Source organism: Oreochromis niloticus, linkage group LG17 (genome assembly GCF_001858045.2).
Source record: "Oreochromis niloticus isolate F11D_XX linkage group LG17, O_niloticus_UMD_NMBU, whole genome shotgun sequence".
In the NCBI taxonomy this organism is placed as follows: domain Eukaryota; kingdom Metazoa; phylum Chordata; class Actinopteri; order Cichliformes; family Cichlidae; genus Oreochromis; species Oreochromis niloticus.
Window position 1 is genome coordinate 4,023,720 of NC_031981.2, and position 11,126 is coordinate 4,034,845.

Genomic DNA, 11,126 nt, shown 5'->3' on the forward strand with positions numbered 1-11,126 from the left:
CATCAACACACCTGATCAAGCCAAATGTCACACTGACCGACAGACAACTGCTTCACATCTCCAGAGCACTGAGTACGTACCTGATCTGTTCACAGTACATGGTGTACATAATTAACTCTGTCCATTGAGCACTGGTATGTGACTGAGGTTAAAGCTGAATTAGTTAATAAATCTTCATGATTAAAATGTCAGTTGTTACACGATGTTGTTGCAGGTTGTGGTATCGGAGTGTTGTGTGTTTCTATGGCTGACCTGCCATCACTTATGGGACTACTTGCTCAGGTAGTGAGAATCTGTTGATACAAGTCACAACATGAAAATGCATAAATCTTAAATGTGGCCTACCAAACACATGAACTTCTTAAACATGTGTGTTTATATAAAGCATTTAAGGTTTCACTTCAGATGTCTCTCACAGGCAAGAACCATCATCGGTGGGGTCAGTGGAAGTCCTATGTTTGGTCTGTTTGTGTTGGGTATCCTGTGTCCATTTGCCAACTCCACAGTACAGCTGAGACTTTTTCCTCCTGCTTTGATTTCATTACATGTGAATGATCAGATAATCATGACAGAACTGCTGCAGACAGATTGAGGCTGCATTCAAAAACATTGAGCCAGCTTAAATGTTGAGTCATTTGGGAAACGTCTCTCTAAGTTAACAAGTGACTTGCTCATTTAAAATGAATTTGACTCGTAGTCATCCATTTCTTCCACTTATACACTGAGGGTCACGGTTGGGCTGGAGCCCATTCCAGTTGTCGTAGGATCACCGTAAAAATAAAAACTGACTGAATGATTCTTAGCACCTGCTGGGGTTATTAAACCCTAAACAACCAGAACAAAGATGGGAAGGGAAAGGTGGGACTCATAAAAACCATCAAATGAAATGCAAGAGTGAACTTTATTGTTATTTGTACCAGCATCCAGCATTACACCCTGCACAGTGAGAAACTAAAACAACCGCTTCACATGTGAAAAGGTACAACACGAGGGAGTCGACTAATCACTAAACAGAAGAGGCAGTTTATGAAACTCTTATCAGCCACTTAAAATTTATTGTTATTACTGTGGACTCACTATAAAATAAACAAAACAAAACAAAACAAAAACTAAATCTGAAATTTCTATTGAGAATGAGAAACAAACAAAAAGAGGAAGGTTTCTGTCATTTAATTGCTTATCTCTTACGTTGGTGTATAATATGAATGGTCATGGTGAACATCTTTATCAGGAAAAACTGTGAAACTAATGAAAATACAGTTAAAAGTCCAAAGTTTATGCTCCTTACTTGTCCTAAAGATATCTTCAGTGGGGCAGAGTCTTTTGGCCCACGGGCCCTATGTTTGGCACCTTTAGTCTATAGGATTACTTTTACTGAAGTAGCACAGTGGTTGAACAAGTGCTTAGGAGGCCATAACAGTGTGTCTTAAATGCAATAACTGATTATTAAGAGTCCAGAACAAATACACATGGTGTTCCAAATGCAAACACAGTGTAATCTGCGGATCGACCTGAATCCCAGGACAAAGAGCACGTCCCTTGTCTGACATCCACCAGCCACAGCACAAGAAAGAGGTCCGTTAAACATGCATCCAGGTTTCTGGTGGGGGCGGCACAAAGCACTATTATTACCCAAGTTTTATGTGTTTAGGTTCAAACTCTAAATTCTAAACTGTATTCATTAACTTGGAGTGTCAGCTTAACCTGAAAAGACGCGTGCGCGCACAGCCTGGAGTAATTTATCTTACAGTTCAATAGAGTACCTGGAGGTGATGACACCGCCTTTCCAGTGATCTACAGAGCACGGCCCGATAAACGCTTTAGCTTTATTTCAGTTTTGCTCCGGCTTGTGATAAAATGTTCGGGGATGCTCACTTGCTCGTGGCAGCAGACTATGTGGTGTTTGCTGTTGTTCTGCTCCTGTCTGCTGCTGTTGGTTTTTATTACGCCTGGAGAAGCAGGAAACAAGGAACCTCCAGGGACTTTTTAACTGGGGGCCGAAAACTCAATGCCCTGGCTGTCTCCATGTCCCTCACTGCCAGCTACATGTCATCCGTCACTGTGCTGTCCAACCCAGCCGAGGTAACGTGTCGGGACTGTCCTGGATCTGCACTCAGCTTCCTCAGCGCACAAACATTTAAATTAGAATTTAGAATTTTACAAAATGTTTAAAACTGTCATTTCTGTGTGTGAAATGTGTTCTGAAATGTGGATTATTAAACATTAGGTCTCTCTCTTTCAAGTCTCTGTTAGTACATTACTTAATAATTGATCAACAAATCAACTGCCTTACAGAAACCTGGTTACAGCAGGATGATTATGTTAGATTAAATGAATCAACACCCCCAGGTTATTCCAATCATCAGGACCCTCGAAGCACAGGCCGAGGGGGCGGTGTGGCAGCAATTTTTCACACCAGCCTATTAATCAACCAAAGACCAAGACAGACTTTTAATTCATTTGAAAGCCTGATGCTTAGCCTCGTCCACCCCAGCTGTAAAACTCAGAAACCAGTCTTACTTGTTATCATCTATCGTCCACCTGGGCCTTACACAGAGTTTCTCTCTGATTTCTCAGACTTTTTGTCTGATTTAGTGCTCAGCTCAGATAAAATAATTATCGTGGGTGATTTTAACATTCATGTAGATGCTAAAAATGACAGCCTCAACATGGCATTTAATCTGTTATTAGACTCAATTGGCTTCTCTCAAAATGTAAAAGAACCCACCCACCACTTTAATCACACTCTAGATCTTGTTTTAACATATGGCATAGAAACTGAACATTTAACAGTGTTTCCTGAAAACCCTCTGCTGTCTGATCATTTCCTGATAACATTTACATTTACAATAACTGATTACACAGCAGTGGGGAGTAGACTTTATCACAGTAGATGTCTTTCTGAAAGTGCTGTAACTAAGTTTAAGAATATAATCCACCCACTGTCAGTTTTCAGGCCCCTCTTCTGTGGAACCAGCTTCCAGTTTGGATTCGGGAGACAGACACTATCTCTACTTTTAAGATTAGGCTTCAAACTTTCCTTTTTGCTAAAGCATATAGTTAGGGCTGGACCAGGTGACCCTGAATCCTCCCTTAGTTATGCTGCAATAGGTGTAGGCTGCTGGGGGATGCCCATGATGCATCGAGTATTTCCTTTTCAGTCACCTTTCTCACTCAACATGTGTTAATAGACCTCTCTGCTGAATCACACCTGTTATTAATTTCTGGCTCTCGTCCACAGAATATCTTTCATCCTTTCTTCCTTCTCTCTGGAGGTTTCTTCCTGTTAAAAGGGAGTTTTTCCTTCCCACTGTCTCCAAAGTGCTTGCTCATGGGGGTCATATGATTGTTGGTTTCATTTCGCTGTATGTATTATTGTAGGGTCTACCATACAATATAAAGTGCCTTGAGGTGACTGTTGTTGTGATTTGGTGCTATATGAATAAAATTGAATTGAATTGCATTAAAAGACCGCTGGAGTCCGCTAACCGAGCTTTACTTTGAGTACACTGCTTCCAATTTCAAACAAATCAATAACGAATTTAAAGTTTTCGTGTTACTCACCGGAGTTCAGCACTGTTCATATTTTGCTCCAAAGCGCGTTCAGTATCAGCAGCACCCGGTGAAGAAACACCGCCACCTGTGTTAAGCGTCGCTGTTCTTTATTTGATACTGTTTTGCTATTTTGTGTTTCCATAAATCTTTTTCAACCTGTCCGTAGGTGTATCGCTATGGAGCCATATTTGGCTATTTAAGTATTTCCTATGTATTAGCAGTGGTGTACACATCTGAGGTCTTTCTCCCAGTTTTCTACAGACTGGCCATCAACAGCACATATGAGGTAACTGTGGTTTTGTTTTCAACATTATTACTAGCTTTGCCTCTGAATTGGAGGGCATGAGGGGAACTAGAAGTCTGATGTATCAGTATCAATATGCGTCTTTTTTGTCTGGTCTCTGCCAAGTATCTGGAGCTGCGTTTCAGCAGAGCCACCCGTCTCCTGGCAATGGTGATCTTCTTTTTTAACGCAGTAAGAAGCCAGTGGTTCAATCCTTGCAGTGCTTTGACTTCTGCACATAAAACTACATTGGTATCAGCAGAGACGTTTTTGTGACTGTCCAACTCTTTGCCACAGTTGCTCTACACTGGACTTGTAATTTATGCTCCAGCTCTGGCTTTGAACCAAGGTATGTCAGCTCGAGTTTCCAACAGTCAAGTTCGTGAAGGGATCTTGTATGAGAGTGTTTTCCCTGTTAATGCATTTCCCCTCTCTTTGCAGTGACTGGTATGAACCTGTGGGGTGGGATTATTTCGACAGCCACTGTTTGTACTTTGTATTGTGCACTGGTTAGTAAAACATTAGTAAAACTTACACACAACACACAGACTGCAGTGCATCACATTGTCAATCTGACCTCACCGAGCATCACTATGTGAGGAACCTTAAGAGACCCCCACTTTCACATTCAGCAGAGATAAAATTAGAATTTTTACATTTTCCTAAAATTCATGAGGTCCCCTTCCCATTTACCCTTTAAAACAAAATACCTCTCAGTTAAAATCACCTCTGATTTCTTGACGTTTTCATTTGGATGTTTTAATTCAAATCACTTGTTTAGTTTTATGAAAAATGTGTGCTTGTTTTTTTAAATTTGATGTTTTCACATGCAATCATTAAGGGTCAAAAGTTGGAACCGTCATTGCATAATGTGTTGCGTCACCTGTTGTTTTTCTAAAAGTCTGCAAACGTTTGAAAGCTTAGAAACAATTGGCTGTAGTTTACAGAGCACACAATCCCCGCCCTCCCACACCTCACACCCAACTGGTCATGGCAGATGGCCCCGCCCCTCCCTCAGCCTGGTTCTGCTGGAGGTTTCTTCCTGTTAAAAGGGAGTTTTTCCTTCCCACTGTCGCCAAAGTGCTTGCTCATACTGATTTGCAGAACTGATTGTTGGAGTTTTGTCTTCATCATTGCAGTGTCTTTAACCTTACAATATAAAGTGCCTTGAAGTGACTGTTGTTATTTGGCCCCCATATAGATGAAAATGAATTGATTTGAACGCCGCAATAAACTGTATTCATTGACAGTGCTTTCCAGTGTTGGGCAAGTTACTTTAAAAAAGTAATTAATTATAGTTACTAGTTACTTCTTCAAAAAAGTAACTGAGTTAGTAACTGAGCTACAAGATTCTAAAAGTAATTAATTACTTGAAAAGTATCTATTGCGTTAATTTAAAAAAAAAAAGTTTAACCATGGGGTCCAGGGTATAATTGGCCATTTTAACTACTTTTGATTTTCCGTCTACATTTCACCTTTAAAAACTATTTACTTTGCCTTGTTTGGTATCATTCTTTTCAGCACAACCTCACGTGTCTGAATTTACAGTCATGTTTTCATTTTGATATACTGTATTAACACAATTGATCTAAAATCAGACAAAAAACATAGAATCCGAGTAGAAAAAGTTATATTTTTTACTGTAACAACCACAAACATGTTTAATGAATCATAGTTCATAACTTTAAATGCAAATATAAATTGTCAATTTTAAAATCAGATAAAATAATTATCGTGGGTGTTATTTGCAGCCATTTACCTTTTACCCCTTTTTTAAATAACCATTTCAAGCTATTTACATAACAATCAATTCTGTCCACTATAAAGGAGAACATCACAGCCTGATACCTGCAGGTCTGACAGCAGCAGGTGTATCACTCCTGGTTTCTGTCTGGAGACAGCAGTCAGCTCATTGTTCTGACACACAACACAAAACTATCCACAACACTACACACTAACAACACACTCCAAACACGCTAAACATCACGAATCTCTCACATCTCAAAATTCGCTCTCTCTCTTTTTCTGCTTTCTTTCTCTGTCTCTCTCTCTCGCTCTCACAGTCACTCCTAAACCTTTCCCCTCTTCCTAAACAACCAAATGTCATGTTGCCATATCATTTTTGATTGGTCGACATGGTGCAGAGTTCTTGCTAGCGCTGTCCTTAGACAGTAAACGTGACGAAGCTATTGAGGAAAAAACGCCGCGTATATATTGTTTATCATGACTCTGGTTTTACGTGGCCTATCAACACAATTAAAAACTGGTATATATCACCTTGTTGCTTTGGCATCTTAAAGTGGTCATGTGATTGGCTTACCACGACTACTTTATCCTTCCTCAGTCAAACAGCAGCACTCATGCGATTGTTTTGCCCCCTGAGCTCCAGATGTTGTGCCAAATTACAGCTACTTCCATGCAACTGATATAAGATGCGGTAAGCTGAAGACAGCTTCAACTGTCTGTTTGTTGAAAAATAGTAACGCGACCACACCGCATTTTCTTGTTAGTAATGGTAACGGCATTGTAACGATAGAAATAGTAATTAGTTAGATTACTCGTTACTGAAAAAAGTAACGCCGTTAGTAACGCCGTTACTTGTAACGCCGTTATTCCCATCACTGGTGCTTTCTGAAAATGTTCTACCACAGAATACGGTCACATATTTCCAAATTATGCGTTCTGTTCATGCATACAGCTTTCTAACCTTTTTGACAGAGGTTTTTCTTGTTTTGTGGCGTTTGTTACAGGGTGGCCTGAAAGCTGTGGTGTGGACAGATGTTGTTCAGGTAGGGTTCTGGATAAAATAAAATGAAAAAAATACACAATACAACATGCCCCCCAGATAGTTGTGGTAGATGGCTGCCCCTCCCTGACGTTGAGGTTTCTTCCTGTTAAAAGGGAGTTGTTTTGTTCACACTGCCATTTGATTGCTGGCGTTTTCTCTGGATTGTACGGTCTTTATCTTACAGTATAATGCGCTTTTGTTATGATTTGGAACTATATAAATATATGCCATATGCTATGTAAGTAAAACTGAATTAAATTGCAATCAGGTTTCAGTCTAATCTTATCGACACCACAACCAGGTTTGACTCATGTCTTGATTCTTTGCAGTATTCATCTAAATTAGCAAGTATTTGATAACTGGATCCAAAATCTGTCAACATAGTTACAGAATACAGATCTGCCAACCAAACAAATCTCTGATTTTTCTTCTAGATCGGAATAATGTTTGCAGGCTACATGTCTGTTATAATCAAATGTGTGATCTTAAAAGGAGGAATCTCCACTATCTTGTCAGATGCCCAAGAAGGAGGAAGAATTAACTTTGTGGAGTGAGTATATATGTGTGTGTGTGTGTGTGTGTGTGTGTGTGTGTGTGTGTGTGTGTGTGTGTTATACTAAAATCATGCTTTTATTGTGTAATCCCAGCTTTGACATAAACCCTCTGAGAAGACACACTTTTTGGACACTAGTCATTGGAGGGACTTTTGGTTGGAGCTCAATTTATGGGACCTACCAACCTCAAGTTCAGAGATACAACTCCTGCAAGACCATTAAACATGCCAGACTGTGAGTGATTCAAAGGAATTTATTCCTTCCTTCCTGTTTAGCTTGCAAAACTAATAATTAAAATAATAATAATTTAAAAAAAAAAAAAACAACGACATATGACACGTCTATTTCCACATCTATGTAAACTCTGATTCAGCCAAAACAACAACATTGGTGGGGTTTGCTGGCAAATGACATGTTCTTATTATAAACTCTTAAAAGATAACTATGATAAATGTTGACATCATCAGCATACAGTGATACCAAATATAATCTCGTTTGCTGTGCTACACTGATTTTTGTATGCATATTTCACTTTTTCGTGTTGTGTGTTTTCAGAGCTCTGTTCATCAACGTGTTAGGCCTAGCTTGCACCCTGACATTATCAGTGATTTCAGGGCTGTGCCTTTATTCGTTCTATAAGAACTGTGACCCATGGAAAGCTGGACAGGTTTCTTCACCTGATCAGGTGCATACACATAAACAAAGAAACCACAGGATGTACCAACAGTGCCACTGTTTTTATTCAAGTTATTTTATGATCTTAAAATAAAAATCTTTTCTTTCCTTTACAGCTGTTGCCTTATTTGGTGATGGATATCTTGGCAGATCACCAAGGCCTTCCAGGACTATTTTTTGCTGCAGTATATAGTGCCTCTCTGAGGTTCATACAGCATAATTTGTTATATTTTTATTCATCTGGTCCCACTGATGCATGTCACATTTAACCATAAAGAAAGTAACCATGGTTCATTTCTTCATCTCCAGCACAGTTTCTACTTCAATCAACGCAATGGCTGCAGTGACCATGGAGGACCTGATCAAACCACGCATTAAACTATCTGAGAAAAAGCTTCTCTTAATCTCCAAAGGGCTGAGTAAATAATGAGTTTCCTGTTCTTTGTTTATAATATAAACTGCATGTTATATTAGATTTAACTGAGCACTGCTACGTGGATGCGACTGATAGTCGATAAAAATGTCATTTTGTGATGTGATGGTTTTGCAGGTTTATTTTTTGGAATTGTATGTGTTGCCATGGCTGGACTGGCATCACTCATGGGACATATGATGCAGGTAGAGGGATCTGTTAATGCAGAGCTGTCAATGATTTCAGGCAAACACATCCAGGAACGTTGTTGTTGTTTATTAGGAAGCATGTTAGTTATATAAATAAGTACATTTTTCACCTCAGTAAATACGACCATTTTTAAAGTGTTTTTTGAGCTGCAGGTCTCTTCAAACAGGCAGTGTCCATCATTTGGGGGGTCACTGGAGGTCCTTTACTTGGTCTCTTCAGTTTGGGTGTCCTCTGTCCATTTGTTAACTCCAAAGTAAGTCCATTCTCATTTTAGTATTTTCCTAAATCAACCTAACATCAATTTATCATCGTATAACATAGTATGGGAGCATTTTCCTTATTAACAGTATTAACAGTATTAAAAAACACTTTATTAAATGCTTAATGTTTTAAAAAAATGTTAACAGCAGGATAAAAATAATAATTACCAAACTCAGGGATGTGTGCTGAGTCCCCTGCTGTACACTCTATACACTCACGACTGCACCCCACCAACCCATCCAACATTTGTATGCTGTTAATATTAATTTTAACAAGTTTGCTGATGACACAACTGTGATTGGGCTCATCGCGATGGGAGATGAGTCTGCATACAGGGACGGAGTCAAAAATATGTCATCAAGGTGCAGCTGAAACAATCTGCTCGTCAATACCAAAAAACCCAAAGAAATAGTAGTTGACTTCAGAAGGAACAAATCTGACCTACACATTAATGGGGACTGTTTGGAGAGGGTCTCTGACTCCTGGGCCTGCACCTGGGCGGTGACCTATCCTGGAAAACAAACACCACGGCTATGATCAAGAAGGCACAGCAGCGACTCCACTTCCTGAGCGTCCTGAAGAACAACGCCTTAGCCAAGGAGCTGCTAGTGTCCTTCTACAGGTGCTCCATTGAAAGTACACTGACATACTGCATCCCAGCACGGTTTGCCAGCAGTACTGCTTAGGAGTAAGCATCACTCAAGAGGGTCATCAACACAGCACAGAGGATCATCAGCTGTGATCAAGAGCTGTACTCTTCTCTCCCTGGAGGAGCTGTACAGGTCCTGCTGCCACAGGAAAGCCTGCATCATCCAGAAGGACACATCCCACCCCGCACATCACCTGTTCCAGCTGTTACCCTCAGGAAGGCGGTACTGGACAATTAAGGCCAAAACAAACAGACAGAAACAGCACATACACCAGGGCTGTTGCATTTATAAATACACTCAGGGGATAAGTCACTGCAAAAACACAGCCTTCAACTGTGCAATATTTTTTTTCTTTTTAACTGTGCAATATTCTTGTTCATCTGTTAATTGTGCAATATTTCAAAGGAACTGTGCAATATTCTGAGGACTGAAGCACTGTGCGGCAACCGTATTCTCACATGTTCATTCTTGTATACAGACTTGTACATACTATTTTTTTTCTTTGTTTAAAATTTATTGTACATATATACTTCTTTCTCTTAAAAGTGCCCCCTTCCACTTGTACTGAATGGGTTTACATACAATTTTTGTTGCTCAAAAGCACAATGGCAATAAAGATTCTGATTCTGATATTTGTCCACAGGGAGGTCTATGCGGCCTAGTGACAGGACTGGCTGCAGCTGTCTCTGTGAGCATTATAGAAATAATATCCCCTTCTCCTCCTGAGATGACCCGACCTCTCTCACTGAGCACTAAGGGTTGTAACTTTACTACTGATGGCAGTCTCAACTGGACTACCCCACTGCCAACAGAACCAAGTCTTTTTACCACAACCCCAGGACAGAATACTGATGACATGTAAGTGTGGTCGGGTCGGTATTTTTCATTTGGAAACTGTCTTCACGAATTCCTTTGTAGCCTTCAGAATACTTTCATAATATGGTGTAATTACATTAACAAGACATTTGTTAACAAGATATTTACTAATCTCTCTCACCACCAGACATGCAGTTCAGTGGCACTCTCCATCCTACCTTTATTTCTGTGTCATTGGAGGTTTAACATCTGTTATTGCTGGAATAATCATCAGTCTCTTGACAGGTAAAACAAAATGAAATAAAATAAATAAAGATTTTGCCATTGGAACTGTGATCTCATTTTCTTATTGTTTCATAACAACATTTTGTTTTTGTTCTTCCACTCATCATTTCAGGGGGATTGAGGGAGACGGTGGACCCGAGGCTTATGCTAATGAAAGAAGACACTCTTTCTTATCACCTGTTCAAACGTGTCAAAGACGGGGTACGTGCTGAAGGGCAAAGGTATCAAAAGCAACAGACTGAAGACAGGTGCTCAATTCTGCCTTGTACTTTTCCTCCTTAGGTCATGGGAGGAACAGACAATGTTGGTCAGCCAAACAAGGAGGATGGAATCAATAAACCTGCAGCAGGGAAATTTGACAATACCCGTGTCTCATCTTTTTAACGACCGATACAGCTGAAGAATTTCACAACAAAGCTGCTGTAAAGCTCAAATCCAGGATTGTAATCACCTGACTTCATAAGAAATGAGACCAAAGGAACTGAGTTGTCAGCGAGACAATAATGTTTTTATTTTTCCAGTGATTCAGTAAAAAGTAGAAAGCACTTCTTTCAAATAGCTACTTGTGCACAATGATGATTGCATGTTTGTATTGTTTAGATTAAAACATTATTAATAAAAAGCCACATGATAAACA

The 11,126-nt window shown here is 39.7% G+C and overlaps 1 protein-coding gene and 1 long non-coding RNA gene across 2 annotated transcripts; one reads left to right on the forward strand and one right to left on the reverse strand.

Annotated features, from left to right (window-relative positions):
• The first annotated feature begins 1,685 nt into the window (after positions 1 to 1,685).
• On the forward strand, positions 1,686 to 11,126 carry LOC102082349 (sodium-coupled monocarboxylate transporter 1). The gene is made up of 17 exons (XM_019346794.2): positions 1,686 to 2,082; positions 3,722 to 3,841; positions 3,965 to 4,030; positions 4,136 to 4,187; positions 4,280 to 4,347; positions 6,589 to 6,627; positions 7,061 to 7,176; positions 7,274 to 7,414; positions 7,736 to 7,865; positions 7,972 to 8,060; positions 8,165 to 8,274; positions 8,406 to 8,473; positions 8,644 to 8,730; positions 10,032 to 10,246; positions 10,392 to 10,489; positions 10,602 to 10,690; positions 10,772 to 11,126. The coding sequence occupies exons 1-17, from the start codon at positions 1,858 to 1,860 to the stop codon at positions 10,871 to 10,873; spliced, it is 1,815 nt and encodes a 604-aa protein (XP_019202339.1). The 5' UTR covers positions 1,686 to 1,857; the 3' UTR covers positions 10,874 to 11,126.
• Positions 1,932 to 3,774, reverse strand: LOC112842571 (uncharacterized). Its single transcript, XR_003214395.1, has 2 exons — positions 3,565 to 3,774; positions 1,932 to 2,117 (listed from the first exon to the last, which is right to left on the reverse strand). It is a non-coding gene; the product is annotated as an uncharacterized LOC112842571 (long non-coding RNA).

What these genes read in the sequence shown, in the direction of transcription:
- LOC102082349 (XM_019346794.2), top strand. Translation starts at nt 1,858, where the DNA reads ATGTTCGGGGATGCTCACTTGCTCGTGGCAGCAGACTATGTGGTGTTT. An exon ending in TGTGGACAGATGTTGTTCAG is followed by an intron (nt 6,628 to 7,060) that starts GTAGGGTTCTGG and finishes TTTTTCTTCTAG; the next exon opens with ATCGGAATAATGTTTGCAGG. An exon ending in TCAAACGTGTCAAAGACGGG is followed by an intron (nt 10,691 to 10,771) that starts GTACGTGCTGAA and finishes TTTCCTCCTTAG; the next exon opens with GTCATGGGAGGAACAGACAA.